Source organism: Mesoplodon densirostris, chromosome 3, assembly GCF_025265405.1.
Source record: "Mesoplodon densirostris isolate mMesDen1 chromosome 3, mMesDen1 primary haplotype, whole genome shotgun sequence".
In the NCBI taxonomy this organism is placed as follows: Eukaryota; Metazoa; Chordata; class Mammalia; order Artiodactyla; family Ziphiidae; genus Mesoplodon; species Mesoplodon densirostris.
In genome coordinates, this window is record NC_082663.1 from 90,221,056 (window position 1) to 90,243,108 (window position 22,053).

Consider the following 22,053-nt stretch of genomic DNA (forward strand, 5'->3'; position numbering starts at 1 on the left):
TCCTCTAGTTTCTTGTTGGTCTTTTTCTGGTTGTTCTCTCCATTACCGAAAGTAGATTATATTAAAGTTTCCAACTATTAATGTAAAACTGTCTTTTCCTCCCTTCAAGTCTTTCCATTTTTGCTTCATATATTTAGGGGCTGTGTTGTTTGAGTCATATATGTTTATAATTGCTATATCTTCCTGATTAATTGAAACTTTTATCAATACATAATGACCTTCATTGTTTCCTGCAACCTTTTTTCACTTAAAATTGATTTTTTTTCTGGTGATAATACAGATCTTCCTCAATTTACAATGGGCTTACATCCTGATAAACCCATCGTAAATTGAAAATATCGTAAGTCAAAAATGCATTAATACACTTAACCCACTGAACATCATAGCTGAGCCTAGCATAACTTAAATGGGCTCAGAACACTTATATTAGCCTATAGTTGGGCAAAACCATCTAACATGAAGCCTGTTTTATAATAAAGTGTTGAGTATCTTATGTAATTTCACTGAAATTGAAAAAGAGAACAGTTGTATGGGTACAGAATGGTTATAAGTGTATCAGTTGTTTACCCTCATGATTGTGTGGCTGACTGGGAGCTGCAGCTCACTGCTACTGTCCAGCATCATGAGAGAGTGTCACACCACATATTGCTAGCCTGGGAAAAGATGAAAATTTAAAATCTGAAGTACAGTTTCTACTGAATGCACATGGCTTTCACACCATCATAAAGTTGAAAACTTTTTTTTTTTTTTTTTTTTTTTCTTTTTGCGGTATGTGGGCCTCTCACTGTTGTGGCCTCTCCCGTTGCGGAGCACAGGCTCCGGATGCGCAGGCCCAGCGGCCATGGCTCACGGGCCCAGCCGCTCCGCGGCATATGGGATCCTCCCAGACCGGGGCACGAACCCGTATCCCCTGCATCGGCAGGCGGACTCTTAACCACTGCGCCACCAGGGAGGCCCAAAGTTGAAAACTTTTAAGTTGAACCTTCATAAGCTGGGGACCATCTGTATAGCCACTCTAGCTCTGATTATTAGTATTTGAGTGGAATATCTTTTCCCATTCTTTTACTTTCAACCTCATTGTGTCTTATCTGAAATGAGTCTCTTTTAGAGACAATAATCAATGCATGATTGATTATTTTTTATTCTGCCAATCTTTGCCTTTTAGAGAATTTAATCTATTTATATTTAAAGTACTGATATGGAAGGATTTATTTCCACCATTTAGCTATTCATTTACTGTATGTTTCATACTTTTTTTATTGTTGTTCCTCAGCTCCTCCATTACTGCACTTTTTGTATTTGGTAGATTTTATGCAGTGTACCATTTGATTCTCTTCTTATTACTTTCATGTATATATTTTAGTTATTTTCTTAATGGTTATCATGGAGATTACAATTAACATCTGAAACTTATAACCTTATTTGAATATTACCATGTTGGTTTCAACAGTATACACCCTATTCCTGTACATCTCTATCCCTCCTACTTTATATGGTTATTACCACAGATGATACATTATGTGCCCATTAACAAAGATTTATAAATACTGTTCTATACATGTGCCTTTTAAATCATATAGAAAAAAATAGTTAAAAACCAAAAATACAATAAAGCTATCTTTTACGTTTACCTATGTGGTTACTTATACTCGCATTTTTTTTCTTCATATGGCTTTCAGTTACTATCTAGTGTCTTTTTATTTCAGCCTGAAGAACTCTCTTTACCACTTCTTGTAAGGCAAGTCTACGAACTTCCTCAGTTTTTGTTTACCTTGGAATATCTTAATGTCACCTTTATTCTTGGAGAACAGTTTTGCCAGATACAGAGTTCTTGGTTGACATTGTTTCTTCACCACTTTAAATATGTTAGCCAACTGCTTTCTGGCTTCCATGGTTTCTGATGAGAAATCAGTTGTTAATCCTATTGAGGAACCCTTGTATGCTATGAGTCACTTCTCTGTTGCTTTCAAGATTCTCTTTGGCTCTAGCTTTTGAAAATTAGACTATTATGTGTTTTAATGTAGGCCCCTTTGAAATCATCCTGCTTGGAGTTCACTGAGTTTCTTGGATGTATAGATTCATGTCTTTCACCAAATTTGAACAGTTTGGGCCATATCATTTCTTGAAATACTCTTTCTGCCCCTTTCACTCTCCCTTCACTTTATGGTATCCCACAGGTCCCTTAGACTCTGCTCACTTTCCTTCATTCTTTCTTCTTTCTGCTCCTCAGACATAATCATTTCATTTGTCCTATTCAGGTTCACTGAGTCTTTCTTCTGCCTGCTCACATTTGATGCTAAATCCTTCTGCTAAGTTTTTTATATCAGTAATTATACTTTTCAGCATCAAAATTCCTATTTCATTCCTTTTTATACTTTCTAGCTCTTTATTGCTATTCTCATTTTGTTCATGCATCATTTTGTTGAATTCCTTTAGTTCTCTGTCCATGCTTTCCAAACCTTTCAACTTGATTTACAGAATCAACAATTCAATCAATTGCTATGTTTAAGAGTAAAAAAGAAAAAAATACCAGGAAAATTCATCAATTATGAAAGCTCCATACTAGGCCTTTTGAAACTTTATTATACATTTTTAAGTTGTTAATTCACCAGAAGTGTAATGTAGTCCACATCAGAGCTTATCAAATATCACTGGGTCATGAAATTAATTTACTGAGTGGATCAAGATCAACATTTATTTAACATAATAGTATAGAATAGAAAATATCAATTGCACTGTTCATAAGGCTATATATTACTTCATAAAAGTTTTACTTCTATTTTGTGTATATATGAAAGCCATTCTCTTTCTACTATACCGTAAAACTATCCCAACAGAAGAAGAAGCTAAAAGAGGACACACCCTACCACAGCACCATCTTAAGCATGGGAAAGGATTACTCATTGTACTGCAATGAGGTTCATATGCAATTACTTTTAAAAATTACTTAGAATGAAAAAGATTTATTTCACTACTTTTATCAGATTATTACTTCATATATAACTAATTCATAATTCAGAAACCATAAAATATGAAGCAAACATCTAATCTATCATAAATTAATGGGTTCTAAAATACCTCACATTCTAGGGAAGATTTACATAATTAGTCTCAAAACTGTAAATATTAGATAAATTCATAATACTTAACTGGCATATTAAGTCTTGTTCCTTAAAGAACTTTTTAGTTTCCCTCTATTTCAACCATAAATATGACCTTTTTTTACAAGGAACACCCTTGGCACTCTGGTCAACTGGTACCTATTTGTGTTATATCAGATTTAAATATATAGCAAATTTAATACATTTCTTAATAAATACATAGACTTTTTTAAATGTTTCATTGTGAAGTATAACTTGCTGGGAAATTTCTGTCACAAAAAAATCACACCATGTCTATAAAATTTATAATTTACCTCAAAGATTAATTTGTTTCAATAGACTTAAGAACTTCATAAAATGCTTTGCTAGTGAATAATCCTGTACATAGCAGGAATAGATCAGGACAAATATTACAACAGGTAAGACTGTTGTTGCACAATTAGCCTGTGCAGACAAAATAGGCTCCCTTACAAATTGCAGGATTCTTAATACATAAAATGGATTGACACACCTAGTACTATTTAGAATAGTCTTTCCAAATTTCTTCTAATACTGAGCTGTCAGTTAATTCATATGCAGTGTTTAAATTCAGGGATCTTCAGGGAATTCCCTCATGGTCCAGTGGTTAAGACTCCACGCTCCCAATGCAGGGGGACCGGGTTCGATCCCTGGTCAAGGAACCAGATCCCACATGCCACAACTAAGAGCCTGCATGCCACAACTAAAAGATCTCACATGCTTCAACTAAAAAGATCCTGCATGCTCCAACTAAAAAGATCCTGCATGCCGCAACAAAGATCTCACACGTGGCAATGAAAATCCCACGTGCTGCAATTAAGACCCGGCACAGGGGTCTTCCCTGGTGGCGCAGTGGTTAAGAGTCCGCCTGCCGATGCAGGGGACACAGATTCGTGCCCCAGTCCGGGAAGATCCCACATGCCGCGGAGAGGCTAGGCCCGTGAGCCATAGCCGCTGAGCCTGCGCATCCGGGGCCTGTGCTCCGCAACAGGAGAGGTCACAACAGTGAGAGGCCCGCGTACCGTAAAAAAAAAAAAAAAAAAAAAACACCCGGCATAGCCAAATAAATAAATAAGTGTTTAAATAAATAAATAAATTTAGGGAGCTTCATATTATTTCTGACTTCATCTCAGATCAGACTTAAGCCTACTGATACTCTGCTTTTCCTGGGAACTATTAGGACTACATCTCAATTCTAAACTTAAAAAATAGTTCTGACAAAGTGCTTGAGTGGAATTATTAATTCTTTCTTTCAACAAATGTTTGCCAAGGGCACTGTGGGTCGAGTGGTAAATGTGCATAGCCTCTGCCCTCATGGAACAGACTCCTTTATTCGAGGTCTAGAAGAGTACAGTCTATTGGCATGGAAAAGTGGAAAGACTGTAGGGCCGTAGGGCTTTGGAGAATCCAAGCTTCAAATCCCAGGTCCACTGTCTACTACACATTAGGCAAGTTTCTTAATCTCTCTAAGCCTTAATCTCTTCCTTTACAAAATGAGTTTAATATCAACTATTTCCACAAAGTTATTTCAAAGGTTAAATAAAAACTACAAAAAGTGCCTAGTACAAGAGAGGGAACATTACTAAATATTCAAAATATTCACAAATTCAGGGACTGGCACACAGAATCCATTCAATATCCACTCTGAGACAAGAAACCTTAAATACCATTTCCAAAGAAAGTGAATCAACCAGAAAATACACATGATACTATATTTAATCCAATTATTGTGCCTAATATAGGTAATTACCATTTTTTTCTTCATTTTATACTCCTTAACTTGGACTTCCATTTAAAAGATATTTTAAAACATGTAAGCATGTCATCTAGTAACATAAAAGAGGAATTAAAAGTTAATTTTTAAAACCTCATGCTGACCCAAACTGCATACTGTTGTTACCTAAAGCAAAATTTCATATAAAATTTAAGTAACAAAAGAATAAATTAATAAAATGGCTGGTCAAAGTTCAGGCACTTATTAAAAAACACAAAAAAGTTAATTTGTCAATTACAGCCATAGCACTCTAGTTCACTAACCCAAATATTCATAGATACATAAAAAGGATGACTTATTTTAGTCTCCGAACATTACAATATGTATGTTGCTACATATGTTGCTACAACATAGCAATCTTTCAAAGTGTTGCTGCAAGAAAACATGTTGAGTTAATACAAGTAAAACCATTTTATAGATGCTAAAATTTACCTGTTTGAGTCCTTCATCAGTAAGTTTGTCCTGGTTGCCTACATGAACTTTCTGAAGTAAAGGACAGTGAGAGGCAACCGCAATAATAGAGGTGTCAGAAAGCTGTTTACACCTGTAGGCTGTATACCTAAGAAGTCCAGGACATTTAAATGCTAGAACACACACGCCAGTATCAGACATACTGCGACAATCAGAAATGTTGATTTCAATTATATTTTGACTTCTTGACGCAATTTTTTCCAATAATTCATCAGTGACCTATGAGAGGAGAGAAGAAAAGCAATAAATTTAAAAATCTGCTAAAAGTAGAAACTTACATTATATTATTTTATTAAATTCTCCCCAATAAATAATATAATAATTAGATTATAGCATGAAAACCACAATCAAAAGAAAACCTTCTTACTTAATATTAAAGCATAATAAGAACTGTGGTATAATAAAAAAATATATTTGGTCTTTGTCTCCAGTTCCTGGAACAGAGCTCCTAAAGTTCTAGGAATTTCCTGAGTGATAGGAATGTCTTTTGTTATTTTTAACAAGCCCCTTTTACCATGCCTGAGTTTATACTAATGAAATGACTTAAGTTGGGGCCCCTAGATAGCTTCAGGATGGGGGCTGGTCACCAGAAAGACCAAACACCATGTGATTAGAGGGTGGAAACTTTCAGCCCCATCCTCCAACTTCCTGGGAGGGAAGGGGAGCTGGAGACTGGATTATAAAAACTCTTGAACACTGATTTGAAGGGCTTCTGGGTTGGTGAATACATCAAAGTGCTGGGAGGTCGATGTGGATGTAAACAATATAGAAGCTCCAAACTCTCTCCCCCCATACTTTGCCCTATGCATATTTTCCATTTGGCTGGTCCTGGTTTACATCCTCTATAACAAATCAGTAAACATAGTATTTTCCTGAGTTCTGATCATTTTAGCAAATTATCACACCTAAGGAGGGGGTTGGGGGAACTTCCAAATTTACATCTGGTCAGTCAAAAGTATAGGTGGCTCCTAGGACTTGTGACTGGTATATGAAGTGGAGACAGTCTTATGGGACTGAGCCCTTAACCTGTGAGGTCTACACTAACTCCAGGAGTTAGTGTCATAATTGAACTGTATTGTTGGACGTGCATTTAGTGTCAGAGAATTTGTTGTCAGAATGGAAAAAAACACATATTTGGTGTCAGAAAACACCAAGTGATAAGGTATGTGTTAGTTTTCATTAAACGCCTAAAAATCTATCCTTATTAGGAAAACTTTCAAACTCACCAAAAACTTCCCACAAACAAAACTGTATTGAGATTTGGAGTTGGTTCTGTTTTTAACCCAACAAATAGTATATAAAATAGTATATATCAGCCATCATGATGTATGACTCTTGACTTTTCACACTTATTATGAGATGATACCTACCAAAGTATATAAATTTCAATTGTTTTACTACTTTTATCTGAATACATTACATATAACTAAATCCATAGCTTAGACAATATATCATTTTGGGTTTCAGCACACTGAAGACTTCATAGAAAAGTCCATTTAAAAAAGTTTTTCTCGGAAGACTCAAAGCTACATGTAAGTAACCTTAAAATTCATCTGCTGAAATTCATATGGCCATCTCAATTCTTTAAACAAATTTTTAAAACCAACCTCTACACATTCCCTGCCCAATCATATTTCCAAAAAAAGAAAACAGAGTTAACATTATTCAAGTCTTTTGTGTAAAAATAATGGTAAGAGAAAATGCACATGATGAAATTTAGAAAGGAAAAAGAAGGGCTTCCCTGGTGGCGCAGTGGTTAAGTATCCGCCCGTCAATGCAGGGGACACAGGTTTGAGCGCTTGTCCGGGAAGATCCCACATGCCACAGAGCAACTAAGCCCGTGCACCACAACTACTGAGCCTGCACTCTAGACCCCACGAGCGACAACTACTGAGCCTGCGTGCCACTACTGAAGCCTGCGCACCTAGAGCCTGTGCTCCGCAACAAGAGAAGCCACCACAACGAGAAGCCCATGCACCACAATGAAGAGTAGCCCCCGGCCACCACAACTAGAGAAAGCCCGCACACAGCAACGAAGACCCAACGCAGCCAAAAATAAATAAATAAATAAATTTATTTTAAAAAAAAAAAAAAGGAAAAAGGAAAGAATTGGAGTGTTGAGGGATATAAGGAGTAAGAGCCAAGGTTGAAAATACCTTTGTTTATGCTTGTTGGAAACAGCATACCTCTCTCTTTTTTTTTTCTTTTTTCTTTTTCACCTCCAGACCTAACTACCAGGGGAGGGGAAAAGCTCTTCTTAGTCTGAGTTTGTAACAAATAGCTCAGACAGCCAAGACTAATGAAGTAAAGAGCCAATGGCTTACTTCACGTTACCTCTCTCCACTGTACCAGCTACAACTAACTAAATATTCACCATTCCCCCTGGACACAAATTTCATGAACCTGGACAGGTAAATGACTAATTCTATAACTGTCTTCACCTCTTACCAATGAGACAGAAAAATAAAAAAGAAAACTCATACACAAATGCTCAGGAACTTGCTTATTTTGTTTAAAGTACATGTGTTTATAAACACACACAAATGCTACCAGTGGTGTGTTGGAGTTGGCTTGTACCAAGTCACAAAAGTCTATAGTATATACCACTTTCGAAGTCAGTCATATCACTACATTCAGTGACATCACATTGGTAGCTTGAAATTGGTCATGGTGAAAATATTTGTACAACAAAAACTGGAAAATATAACAAATCAGGGCTTTTTCTTTGCTCTTTTTGAAAGCCAGCTGTTAAACATTTACCAGCACATCACTAACAATATCACGGAAGGATTTAGAGCAGGTTTAGAAGTCTAATAAAATCCTATTCTTATTGGATATCTTTTTAATGTTTCCAATGCCAAGCACTGAAAACCAAGTTTAAGGGAAGAATTTAACAAATCCAACAAATTATTTGTAATAAGCACTATTAACTATTTTCTTTCCTAATTTATGCCACCATATAAACATATTGGCAGTCGGGCAATAGGGAGGATTAGAAAATTCATCAAAATGAAAATTAAAACAAAATAAGTTATCTTATTCCATTTTGCTTCCATTTCTTCACACAAAATAACATTATAAGTATACTGTTATGAAAAGTATAATAATAATAAATTAATAGGGATGATAGTATCAACTCATAAGATTGTTGATCAAATGAATACATATAAATCTCACTGAACAGTATGTACATGGCACGTCAGCAGTACTATATAAATGTTTGCCTTATTTTCTACTATTAAACTAATATTCATAAAATGACCCCTCCAAAAAATGAAAAGTTTAATAACTCTTTTTAAAGGTAGTAAAAACCAGGGGGGATGAAGAGGACTAAGACAAAGAGGATTAAGAACCAACCCAAAATCACCAATCCAAACTAAAAAATGTATTCTTCATCATAGGAACCTAGCTTCAACTTGAATTTGAAAAAAAAGTACTAAAGCACAGAATTATAGATTACAGTCATTTGAACTATCTTGAAAAACTACAGCGTGAAAGAACTGATTTCTGAGGAGGAAAAAGATATTTTTTGAATAGATCAACCTGAGTGTTTCTTTAGAATTAGAATCCATACCTGCTGACGACTACTAAGATCCAGCTGCTTCCAAAACTGGAAATCTAAACAAAGGTCACGCCAGTACTTGCAAACCAATGATGCAGAAAGGCAACGCTCATCCAGGGATAAATTGGAAAATATCTGTGAATAAAAAAGGAACCACATAATATGTGCTAAAAATTTTAAAGGCAATGAAAAGGTCTTTATCAGTTAGAAAAAAATTACCCTTTTTTTTTTTTTTTTAAATTTATCCTTTCTGTCGAGGGCTGACTTTAAATAGATCGCAGTGAGGGAGCTGCTCTGCTACGTAAGACACCCTGACCCAGAAGCAGGTCATCTACGAATGGTTTAGCACCAGGTTCCCTATGAAAGTGTGTTGTGTGAAGGGCGAGGGTGCACAACAGGCAAGGGGGTGGCCGCCTTTCCAGCCGTGAAAAATCAACTTTAAAAACAGAAAACCATCTTAAGTACAAGTGGCCATTATTAAAAGAATCATTGTTATGGACTGTCCTAAAGAGGAAGTATGATATGGGAGAAGCTAAGAACACAACCAGGAGAGGAAAAAAAAAAAGCAAACACTCAAATTACTAAAATCATGAATAAATAGAGACATTATTACCAACCTTACAAAAATAGAATTATAAGAGAGTATTATGAACAATTGTATGCCAACAAATTAGATAACCTAAAGGAAATAGACAAACTTCTAGAAACATAAAAACTACAAAAAACTGACTCAGAAGAAATAGAAAATTTGAATACACCTATAACAAGTAGAAATATTAAATCAGTAATCTAAAAACTTCTAACAAAGAAAGACCAAGGACCAGATGGCCTCAATAGTGATATATTTAAAGAACAAATACAAATTCTTCTTAAATTCTTCCCAAAATTGGAGCATGAGGGAACCCTTGCTAATTCATTCTATGAGGTTAGCAATACCCTCATACCAAAGCCAAAGACATCACAAGAAAACTATAGACCAATGTTCCTTATGAATTTAAATGCAAACAATCCTAACAAAATACATTTGACCCTTGAACAACGCAGAGGTTTGGGGTGCTGACCCTCAGTGCAGTCGAAAACCCAAGTATCACTTACAGTTGGCTCTCCCTATATGAGGTTCCTCACCCATGGATTCAACCAACCAAGCATCATGTAGTACTACAGTATTTACTCTTGATCAAAAGAAATCTGCATGTAAGAAAACTTGCACAGTTCAAATCCATGTTGTTCAAGGGTCAACTAAACTGTATTACCAAACTGAATCCAGCAGCATATTAAAAGGATCATACATCATGTGGTGCCCAACTGGCACCACAACATGAGACTTGCAAATATGTGGGTTTTCACCATTTTTTTCCTAACAAGTTCATCACTTTTAGTTGACAAACACAGGTTGTTACTTATTGCCCCAAACTAAGTGGGATCTATCCCAGGACTGCATAGATGGTTCAACATGCAAAAATAAATCCATTTAACATATATTAATCCATTTAACCATATTAATAAAATGAAGGTTTAAAAAACCCAACCATCTCAATTAATGCAGAAAAAGCATTTGACAAACTCCAATACCCTTTCTTAACAGAAAATACTCAGAAAACTAGGAATAAAAGGAAACTTCCTTAATGTGATAGATGGCATGTATAAAAGTTCCACAATTATCATTATACCTAATAGTGAAAGACTGAATGTTTTCCCCTGAGATGAGGAACAAGAAAAAGATTTCTACCATCTCCACTCCTATGCAACATCGTATTAGAGATTCTGGCCTGGGCAATTATGTAAGGAAAAGAAATAAAAGGCATCCAGGCTAGAAAGGAAGAATTAAAATGTTCTATAGTCACAGATATCATGATCTTATATACAGAAAAAAAAATACACACAAAAATTTAGAGCTAATAAGCAAATATTTCTGTATACTAGCAATAAACAATTCAGAAATGAAATAAGAAAGCACTTCTATTTGCAACAGCATCAAAGAATACTTTTTTATACTTTCCACTTCTTCATACTGAGATTTCCCATTTGTTGGGTCAATGTTATCGTATTCTTCTATAATTTAAATCATGTTTCCTTCCATTCTTTTAACATGTTTATAATAGCAGTTTAAAGTTTTTATCTGCTAAGTCTAGTATCTGTGCCTACTCAGTTTCTATTAACTGCTTTCATTTCTCTCAGTATAGGTTCCATTTTTTTCTGTCTCTTTACATGTCTCAATTTTTCATTCAAAACCAGACATTTTAGATAATATATTGTAGCAACTCTGGAATTTGATTTACTTTTCAGAATTTTTTTTCAGCTTTAATCTCCCTGGCCCTAAATGGTAGGATATGAGTCCCCTGAAGTTTGAATGTCTCTGCTCAAGTTTTAATTCTTATTCACATTTTTTTTTTAGCCTGGCTTCTTAGGGAGGTCAACCTCTGTCTAAATTGCTTAGTTTCCAGCTAGTTATTTGGGCAAAGATATGCTCAAACATCTCAAGTCTGCTCTCCAATCTGTGCGTGGGATGGGAAAAGCATATTCAAGGCTTATACTCGTCTGCTTTAGCCCTTGATTTCTGCTAGATACTCTCAAGTCTCCCCTGCACATATGCATAGTTTCAGAGTAAGCCAAGGATATGTGAAGAGCTTATTATCCCTTTATGGTTCTCTCATTTCCAAGGTCTGCCTGTTAAATTCCTAGCTCGTCCCCCACTCATCCCAACTGGCACCACAACATGAGACTTGCAAATATGTGGGTTTTCACCATTTTTTTCCTAACAAGTTCATCACTTTTAGTTGACAAACACAGGTTGTTACTTATTGCCCCAAACTAAGTTACTCTCTTAAGACACCTAAGCTGCTGGCTTTCCAAGCTCCTGATTCTTGCCAAAGGTACTGGGGTACGAGGGTACAGTAGGGGCCTCATTCAAGTGTGGTGTAGACCTCCACTATTCTTACCTAAAGCTCTAGTAGTTTTCCTAAGAATAAATGCGTCTCATTTTGTTGTGTGTTTCTGGTCGATTTCCAAAGCCCAAATAGTTTGGGGCAATTTTTCCCAGTTATTTATTATATATATATATAATAAATAAAATATATATAAAATTTATATATATTTATTTTGTGTTTGTGGAGAGGATTCACCAAACTCTTCATGCAGCCAAAGCTGGAAGTCCCTCTCTGGTGGATATTTTTAATGCTTGTTCCCCTCATTTTATAGATGAGAGAATTTAGAGAGATTTAGTGAGACTAGATCATTTGTTTAAGGTTAAAGGACTACATCGCTTTAAAGGGCTAATCTGTCCCTTAACAAAGAGAAGATTCGTGGAACATAGTCACTGGAACCAAGAAACACCTTGCTTAAAATATGTCTGACTTTCAATCGTACCTTCTTTGAACCTTAGTTTTCTCCTTTGTTAAAGTGAGAGGATTGTTATCATTAACAGAAAATTGACTAATCTAGATAGATCTAGATGGGTCTTATTTATTCAGGTGAAAGGAAATAAATAAGTGAGTAAAGATAAAACCAGTACCAGCAAAGATGGATAAAAGTAAAAAAGCAAAATACTCAGCTAAAATACCAATGCATATTTAATAGATCTTTGCATATGGTTTGTGGTAGGCAACCTACAAAATGGCCCTCAATGACCCCACCTGCTGGTATTTACACCTGTGTAATTCTCTCCTCTTGAGGGTAAACTGGATTTACTGACTCACTTCTAATGAACAGAGTATGGCAGAAGAGATTAGATTAAGAAAACTGTGGCTTCCATTTTGAGTGTTCTTGACACTGTTGCTCTATGTGATTAGCCCTATGGAGAAGCCCAAATGGCATGGCAAGGAACTTAAGCATCTGGCTAACGGCCAGTAAGGACCTGAGGCCTGCCAAAAACCATACGAGTAAGCTTGGGTGAAAATTCTCAAGTCCCAGTCGAGTAGCCCCAACAAACACCTTGAATATAACCTCATAAGAGACCTTGGATCAGAAGGACCCAGCTAAGCCACAAAGGGATTCTAACCCACAAAAAATATGAGATAATAAATGTTTGTGGTTTTAAACTGCATAATTTGTTAAACAGAAATAATTAACTAACACGTGTTTAAATATTCCCGCTTTTCTTTCTGTCATTAAAATGCTATCTTGCCCCTATCCTAACTCCTCAGAAAATAACTACTATGCACCATGCTATTTTCTTAACTCATTTAACAAACATCTGTGCACATGTACCTAGGCTTCTGTGGGAGACACTAAGACATGAGATGTATTCACTGGTTTCAAGATTATGTGGTCAAAGGCATTTCTGAATTATCTTTGGATCATCTGAGATTCAAGAGAAAGAACATTTCAAAGGTTGCTTTGAAGAAAGAGAACATAGGTCTGTAAAGGACTGGCCTGGAACATTTTTGCTAAATAAGAAAGAGGAAAAAATGACAATGAAAAAACTGAAATGGCACTTGCATCAAGCCAGGAAATTGCTTACTTTAACACAGGCCTGTTAGCAATGTCTTGAGCGTGACAGAAGTCCAAGCCAAGTAGGTACTCTAAGGCTGTATTAGATCGAGGGATCTATCATCTTATATCTTGTTGCTCTTTCATCACTGCCCTAATTTATAGGGTTGAAAATGGGTTACTCTTTTAATCCAGGTGGTCTAGCCCTGGAAAAGGGAAGAGGAAGCAAAGGACAAGCAGCTGCCTTTTATAGTGTGATCTGGAAGTCATATACATTGCTTCCACTCATATCCTATTATCCAACATTTAGTCACATAGCCACCCCTATATGAGAGGCTAAGAAAGTCTCTAGTTAGGTGATCATGTGCCTAACTAGAACACGATGGGTACTGTTACTAAAAAGAATGTAAGGGGAATGGATATTGGGAAACAACAATGACTTCTAGTCAGGACCTGGGTTGAAAACATGCTTAATATTCTTGATCTTTATTGGCAGATCTGGACAATGCAACTAAGCTATTAATTACCAGAAAATGTACAAGCCATATTACTGATATAATCTGAACTAATCACTACCAGGCCAATATCCAAATATTTCTAAAACTTGAAGATTCTATTTTTGACTGAGGCATTGATATAAGGTATCAGAAGATACTTCAGACTAAAAAAACTTCCAGAGAACGTATCATTGCTTAACATTTGGTCATACATATCCCACAGACCTTTATAGTACTTAAAAATCAACCATGCCAACACCTACATTTGGCCATTTCATTTCTTGATGAAGAGATCTCATCTGCTATCAGATATTACTACAAAAAGGAGTTAAGGCTTATGAGCATGCAGACTGTATGCAAGTTATAGAAATACAAGAAGTAAATCTGTGTAGCTATTTTATATTGATCATCTTCTCTGTGTCAGTTTAACTTTTTTGGCCTTTTCAATTTTTTTCCTATGTACATCATATCTTGCCTCTTTCTCTTTTTTTGTGGTACGCAGGCCTCTCACTGTTGTGGCCTCTCCAGTTGCGGAGCACAGGCTCCAGATGCACAGGCTCAGCGGCCATGGCTCACGGGCCTAGCCGCTCCGCGGCATGTGGGATCTTCCCAGACCAGGGCACGAACCAATGTCCTCTGCATCAGCAGGCGGACTCTCAACCACTGCGCCACCAGGGAAGCCCTTGCCTCTTTCTTAAATATTCTACTTATATTGTTTGCCAAAAGCTTGAAAGTAAAATTTACTAAACAGTCTGTTGAATAAAGCACCATTTAGAAAAACAGAGACACAAAACATATTTCTGATACTTTTTTTTTGGCCACACGGGGCTTGCGGGGATCTTAGTTCTCTGACCCAGGATTGAACCTGGGCCCCGGCAGTGAAAGCGGTGAGTCCTAACCACTGGACCTCCAGGGAATTCCCTTTCTGGTATTTTTCTAACCGTACAGCCATAGGGAAGTCACAGATTCTAAAACTATTTCCTAATCTGTAAAATAATTTCTCACAATTTAATCATTAAAATTTAAAGCACAGCAAACTAATAAAACCCCCAACTGTTACTACATAGAGTGTTAGTCTATAGCAAAGTCAGGTATTTACACAAGAATAAGTTTTATTCGAAAGCCAGTCACAGAATTCAATAAAACAAGACTCTTTTTTTTAAGTATTTTGGGAGGAGACACTGAAATGATGTGTTCTTTTGACATATCTCCATTATTCTCTGAGCACTTCCTTGCATTCTGGCTCAAAATATTCCAAGCTCATCTTGTTCTTTACTTGTCCCAGCCCTGGAATCAGTCATTTCTCCAAAGAACACTGATTCCTTTTAGCAGAGAATGATATTTAGAAGCTAAGATCTGGACACTAAGTGTACTCACTGTCTTGGGTATTGCTGCTCAAAGACCCTCTCAGAGGGCAGAGCGAGGGAATGCATGCATGTATGTATGTATGTAACCAATCTCCCATTGCTGTTGTTAGCTTCTTCCACCACATGGATGCCCTTACCACATCACTTGAACACCAAATTGGCCAAGACTTGGGCAATATTTTTTATTTTTAATTGAAGTATAGTTGATTCACAATATTATATTAGTTTCAGGTGTACAACACAGTGATTCAATATTTTTACAGTTATACTCCACTTAAAGTCATTACAAAATAATGGCTATATTTCCCAGTGCTGGACAATATATGTTTGTTGCTTCAAGATTCTTGATAAGCATAAAACAGGATATTTAACCAAAGGTAAGTAACTTTTTAAGAAACTATTATTTTAATATTAAATGCTTCCATATTTGCCTTCACATATCTTCCCTTACATTCCCTATCATTTATACAACCTGGTATCTTAAGTTGGTAAAGAACAGTTTAAGGTTACCCCCCTTGACAGCTACTCCTTACAAGGCACCAAAATGTATAGACTTCTCAAAATGAGAAGAAAAAAAAATCTCAGCTTTTGGTAGCCTGATTTGATTAAATTATCCAAGATTACTAGGCATTCTCCAGCAAAGAACAATCTTGAACCTGACTTCCTAAGGACACTCCATTTTAGCACTGGCTAAACCATCCCTAGAACTCCAGAGACATACTTTCTAGAATTTATCTGGTACTGGAACCTTAAGTCAAAGCACTCATGAAAAGCTACATGTAACTTAGCTCCTCTTACCCACTAGTAATCTACATTCAAAGCTTTAAAAAGTCGCATCACTTTTTTTCTTCAACTCCCATTGTCATTGCTTTTATCCTTGTTTTCATATCTGAAAAAAAATAGATCAGATACATAAGCTTTCCTCCAAAGCACACTTCTCTTATAAAACTCTTTCTTGATCATTAAAGCAACCTGTTCGTAATAGAGCTATAAAAATACAGATTTAGGGCCTCCCTGGTGGCGCAAGTGGTTGAGAGTCCGCCTGCCGATTCAGGGGATACGGGTTCGTGCCCCGGTCTGGGAGGATCCCATATGCCGCGGAGCGGCTGGGCCCGTGAGCCATGGCCGCTGAGCCTGCGCGTCCGGAGCCTGCGCGTCCGGAGCCTGTGCTCCGCAACGGGGGAGGCCACAACAGTGAGAGGCCCGCATACCGCAAAAAAAAAAAAAAAAAATACAGATTTAATAACTACTGATACATTATCAGAGATGCATTCATGGTGAAGTGGTTTTCTAATGGTGGTGATAGATTTTGGGTCTCTCACCTGGTTTCCTTTGGAAAGAAATAGTCTGCTGACAGAGAGCAAGATATCTAAATATATAGCATACAAAGCCTCTAAAATTTAAATATAGATTCAAAATACCCAGTTACTCAAATAGCTACTACTTAAAGAAAAATATTCCATTGCTATCATTTGGTAAAACTGTTATAGTGGATCCACTATATAAAAATCTAATTGTGGTATCAGTAGTTAAGGTTGCTTGAGGTAATAAAGGCAACAGGTAGCAAAGACTGAAGCTAGCTTATATGATCCAAAACAATCCATTTACCAGTCCAAGTTCATATGTTACAGGCTTAAGTACTTTAGAAAATGCTATTCCCACAGTTGACCTTTGAAGAGCCATTCCCTGCTTCTCAAATTTCTAATATTTAAAGACACAATCCAACCTTACAGACCCAATTATAAAATTAGCCTCTGACTCATAAGGTTAGATGTTGGTTGGTGTAAGCTTCCCCCCACCCCCTAATTCAGGAATCTCTTTCATAAAATTCTAAGAGAAGACTATTTAAGCCCTTTTACACCATATGTTGAAAAGATCTCTAAACCTGGAAACACTGAGCTGGGTTCTAGCCCAGGGTCTGCCATTCACTATCTGAAATGTCTTGGGGTAAGCCATTTCACTTCTACAGGCCTGTTTCTTCATGCATAAGAAGTAGGGAGTGACAAGATGACCTCAAAGGTCTCTTCCTGAAGTTACATAATTATGACTTCCAATGAAGTTCACCATTTTAAGAAAGAATTCATTTCATCTTTACAGAGCTCCTATAGTTAGAAAGGACTTCCTGAATTTTCAGAGAATCACATTCTTCAACCCTGAAATTCCACTTCTTGAAATCTACCCTAGAAAAATGACCACATGTGCACAGAAAACATCTATTAGCATTGTTTACAGTAGTAATAAATTGGAAACATCCAATTATACCATACTGAAATAAATATAGTATGGCATAATACTATGGGATACTATACAACAGTTAAAAAGAATGAAGGAAACCATACACTCACTAATAAAAAAAGATCTCCAAATCATACTGTTAATGAAAACAATTGCAGAACATGTACATTTTGATGCCATTTATGAAAAAGGCTATGAAGTTTTACACAGGGCTTTCTACAAAGAAAAAAATATTCTGGAGCTGCACAGTCCAGTACAGTAGCTGCCAGCCACGCATGACTACTGATCCCTGAAATGCAGCTACTGTGACTGAGAAACTGAATTTTAAATTTTATTTCATTTTAACTACTTTAAATTTAAATAGCAACATGTAGCTAGCGGCTACTGTACTCCACAGTACAAGTCTAGAAGAAAAATCTAAACTGATAACAGTGGTTAGTGACCTCTGGAGAGAAAACTAGATAGGAGAGTAGGGGGTGAACCAAGGCCAACTTTTGCTTTACAGTCATTATTTGAATACTTTAAAGCAAGTAATACTACTTACATAAAAGTAAAATTGAAAAAGAAAAAGCCTTATTGATATTGGGCCAAAAAATCTGCCTATGAACCACAGTAGAAAGAATTTAGTTTTCTTTTGCTTTTGCCATACCTCGAAAAAACTGAGCAAGTATGGTAGTTTGAGTCAACTTTCCTAAAAACATCTTTGAATCAGATTTTCTCATGTCTCTCTCCCAAACTCTCTCCCCTCCACATCCACCTTTTCTACAACTGTAGTAAATTCTGGTACAAAGGCCACAGCAATACAATTATAGAAGTTATGGCCCATTATCAGGGGAGTAGGACATACTTTCTAATGGGGGTAATGGATTTGTGCCTCTCTATGCAACAACTCTCTGGTACTGTAAAGAAAATTGTCATAGCTCCCTAAGTCTTCTCTTCTCCATGCCTAAGCAGAGCCAGAATCTCTTCACCATCCAATGGCTCTACTGTGGCTCAAAACAACAACTCAGGATAGAAACACTTCTTAGAGACTTCCCTTATTGGCATGGCATATTCACCCAGAGTCTCAGCCCAGACTTCCTAAAAACCTGGTCATTCACTTGTTCATCAGTATTACTGAGTGCTATTAAATGCCAGGCACTGCACTTAGGGGAGAAGATAGGGCAATGAACACTATATATGTCACCAGAGCCTCTGCCCCGCAAAGCCTTATCCCCAAAAGTTCTACTTCGGTTGGTAAACACTAAAAAACTTCGATTTCAATTCATTCCAGACAGTCTGACTCACTCTGTGCTGAATACCACCAGGACCATGAAAACCACACAGTATCTTTATCCAAGTTTCTAATACAAGTAATGGAAATCTATATAACATGTCTAAATACTCCAACACAATAGGGTAAGTCCAATGAGTAATTTCCCCAAATGTCCCTTAGATCAGGTTTTCAACAGTCCCTAGCAAAAATGTGGAAAAGAACAATGTAGCAAATGAAATAAACTTGTTCTATAAGAAGTCTCTTTATTATGAAATCATGTCCTACCACCTTTTTTTTCTTTTTTTTGTTTTTGTATTAATATTATCTATTTCATGAAATAATAATGGTTTAGGTAGAAAGTGGGAAGTACCTGGGTTTTGTTTTGTTTTTAAACAGTTTTACTTACCAAACAAGACAGCAATCAAACCTCTATACCAAGTATTCGTTGATATTTAATTTGTCCATGTCATCCACTAATTTAAAAGGTTCAAGAATGTTTCCTCCACCCTAAAATGCACACCCTGAACATACAGAGGTGGCAATTACTCCTCCAAAAATACACCTCTGTAAATTAAACAATTACATTTGGACACAAGGAAAAGGTAAACCTTCCCACTCCTTTGCTATACTATTTACAAAAATATTAATATCACAATAAAACAGACCCCAAAACACAGGATTACAAATAGGCAAAAAGTCTAATCAAAGCATATTGTTGACAGTATATAATTATACTGTCAACAATTACAATTGATGGCACTTCAGTAACAATAAAAGTTGCCAAATTCTTATCTAGGTTTTTCTATCTAGTCTTAAATATCATCCACACTGAGTAACCGGGTTTATATTTATTAAGCTTCAGAAAGCTGCAGATGTGGGGGTGGGAGAGAAGAGAGAAAATGAGGGAAAAAATAACTTTTTAATAATAGCTTACTACAAACTATCACATAACTAAGTGACTAGCACTAGCATTGACAAAATTGCAAATTTTACTTAGTAGTTGCGAGACGAGGCTCCCACAAGACACCTACCTCTTCCCCACTCATCTATCCCCCAACAAAAAATACATTTGTCCTTACCTTCTGGTAATCTGTATGCTCTTATGTAAGGGTTAAAATGTAGAAAGGTAATACAACATAGTATAAATAAAAGGGTTTTCAAGTCAGGCAGGCCTAAATTCCCCAGATCTGCCCCTTACTGTCTGTGTGTGACCTTGGGCAAGTCATTCAACCTCTTCAAGCCTCACTAGACTGTAAGCTCCGTAGGAGCAAAGACCACTTCTGCCTGACTTACTACTGTAGGCACATGGCACTGAAATATCAGTTTCTTCTTGTATAAAATAAGGATGTTAACAATATTTCTCTCACAGAGTTAACTGAAGGATTAAATGAGATATTATGTATATAAAGCTCTGGCACAGTGCCTGATCATGGTAAATGATCAATAAAATTAACTGTTTTTGACATCAACTAGCAGCTATCAAACCTGAAAATACTGTTTGAAGACTTTCAAACACTAATATACAAAGTCTTCACCCAGTCATTGTAAACTGCTCAAGTGATAAAACAATATTTCGCACAAAACTTACGAATAGTTTCTAAACCACTGGGCTGGGAATCTAATAATAGATGAACCCTGAATTATGCGCAACAGACCCAAGCTATTAAAAGACATTTAGTAGACTCCAAGTTTTTCTACTTCAATAATACGCCATAGGCATCCTCCCCATTGGCTTCCCAATCTCCCCTTCGGACATCTCCGGCTGTCAGGGAGCCCCCTCCTCCGTGCTTAGAGGGAGGAGAGAGAAAACCTCCGAGGCGGGGGCCGGGGTTGGGGGACAGCGCGCATCCCCGCGCCACTCGCCCGGACCCACCTTGAGCAGGATGGATGGCGGCAGCTGATTGATGTCTGGGGTTTCGGGGGATGGCTCCCTATGACAGTCGCACGGATTTTCGGGGGTCTCCTGATCGCCGCATTCGTGGTGCTGCTGGGCAGGCGAGGGGGCGGTGCCCCCCGCTCGGACGGCGTTCCCACCGGCCTCTGTGGGGGCACCTTCCGAAGTGGGAGAGGAGCGCTGGGGGCAGAGAGGCTGCGGTGGCTGCTCTGGGCCCTGGCAGCAGCCGGCGTCGGGGGGCCGCGGGGGCGAGGCGCCTCCCCCCGCAGGTCCTCCTCCTCCTCCGCTGCCGCCGCCGCAGGCCCCCCCGCCACAGCGGGGCTGCTTACAGGGGGTGCAGGCGGGGACCCCGGCCCCCTTCCGCTTGCACACCATCTCGGGAGGCGTGGGGGGCTCGGCCGGCGGCGGCGGCCCCCGGAAGAGCTGCACGGCGGCGGGCGGCCCCAGGAAGCGCACGGGCCCCAGGCTGGCCAAGAGGAGGCTCCGGCCCTGCTGTTCCCAGGCGGCTGCCGCGGCCAGCCCCAGCTCTTTGCAGCAGGAGGTGGGCGACGAGGCCGAAGCGGCAGCGGCGGCGGCGGCGGCGGCCGAGGATAGCAGGAAGCGGCGGGCGGCGGCGGCGCAGTCCTCGGCGGCCAGGGCCGCGTAGCGCCGCGCCAGGTGCTGCGAGGAGGCGGCAGCGGCGTAGGCCCCGTCCCGCGGCGGCGGCGGCGGCGAGAGCGGCAGCTCCTCCTCTGGGCCGGCGGGGGCGGGCGCGCCGGGGCTGTGCACGATGAAGCAGAGCATGCAGGGCCCGCGGAAAAAGCAGTCCCAGCTCCGGGGCGCCGCCGGCTGTGGGGGCGCCTTGGCCGGGGTACGGCGGGGCAGCCTGAGGAGAGGGTGGCGGCGGCGGCACCAGCTGCAACAGCGAGGCCTCTTCTGGCTTGGGCGGTTACGCGGCTCCTTCGAGAGAAGGTGGCCCATATAGAAGGCCCCGAGGAGGGGGACCGGGACAGAGAAGTAGGGAGGCCCGGACAGCCAGGCTCCCGGCAGCGAGGCAGGCCCCTCTCTGGCTGGGCCTCGGGCCCGCGGCGGGCGGCGGGGTCGCCCGCCTCGCGCACACACACGCACACACGGGCACACACGCGACGGTGGGGGGGGGGGTGGGCGTCAGCTGCGGGCCGGCCCGGCGCCGGATGGGGGCTACATGCTTTGCCCCGGGAAGCCGGGAGAACGATGGGCGCGAGCTTTGGGAGCGCGACGGAGGGAGCGAGCCTGCCGGCTCAGTCAGTCAGTACGGAGGCAGGGGGAACGCGGGGTCCGGCTCGGACCATTTTAACTGCGGCTCCGCTGGCGGCGCGCGCGCCCGCGACACAGCTCGGAGCCGCAGGAGCGCGCGGCCTGTTCGGGGAGGGGGCGGAGCCGCGGCAGCGGCGCGCTCGGGGCGGGGGCGCGGGGGCGCGGGCGCCCGGCTG

General features: G+C 39.3%; 1 protein-coding gene across 2 annotated transcripts in view; it reads right to left on the reverse strand.

Annotated features, from left to right (window-relative positions):
• The window catches only part of FBXL17 (F-box and leucine rich repeat protein 17), a 495,830-nt gene extending 474,179 nt beyond the window's left edge, over positions 1-21,651 (reverse strand). The window contains exons 1-3 of one of the 2 annotated variants that reach the window (XM_060093226.1): positions 20,582-21,651; positions 8,939-9,061; positions 5,326-5,583 (exon numbers count right to left, since the gene is read on the reverse strand). In XM_060093226.1, the coding sequence (XP_059949209.1) occupies positions 5,326-5,583; positions 8,939-9,061; positions 20,582-21,562 (1,362 nt within the window). In that variant the 5' untranslated portion in view covers positions 21,563-21,651. The remainder of the gene's footprint in view (positions 1-5,325; positions 5,584-8,938; positions 9,062-20,581) is intronic. The other variant, XM_060093227.1, reaches the window with a different exon arrangement.
• Between the last annotated feature and the right edge of the window lie 402 nt (positions 21,652-22,053).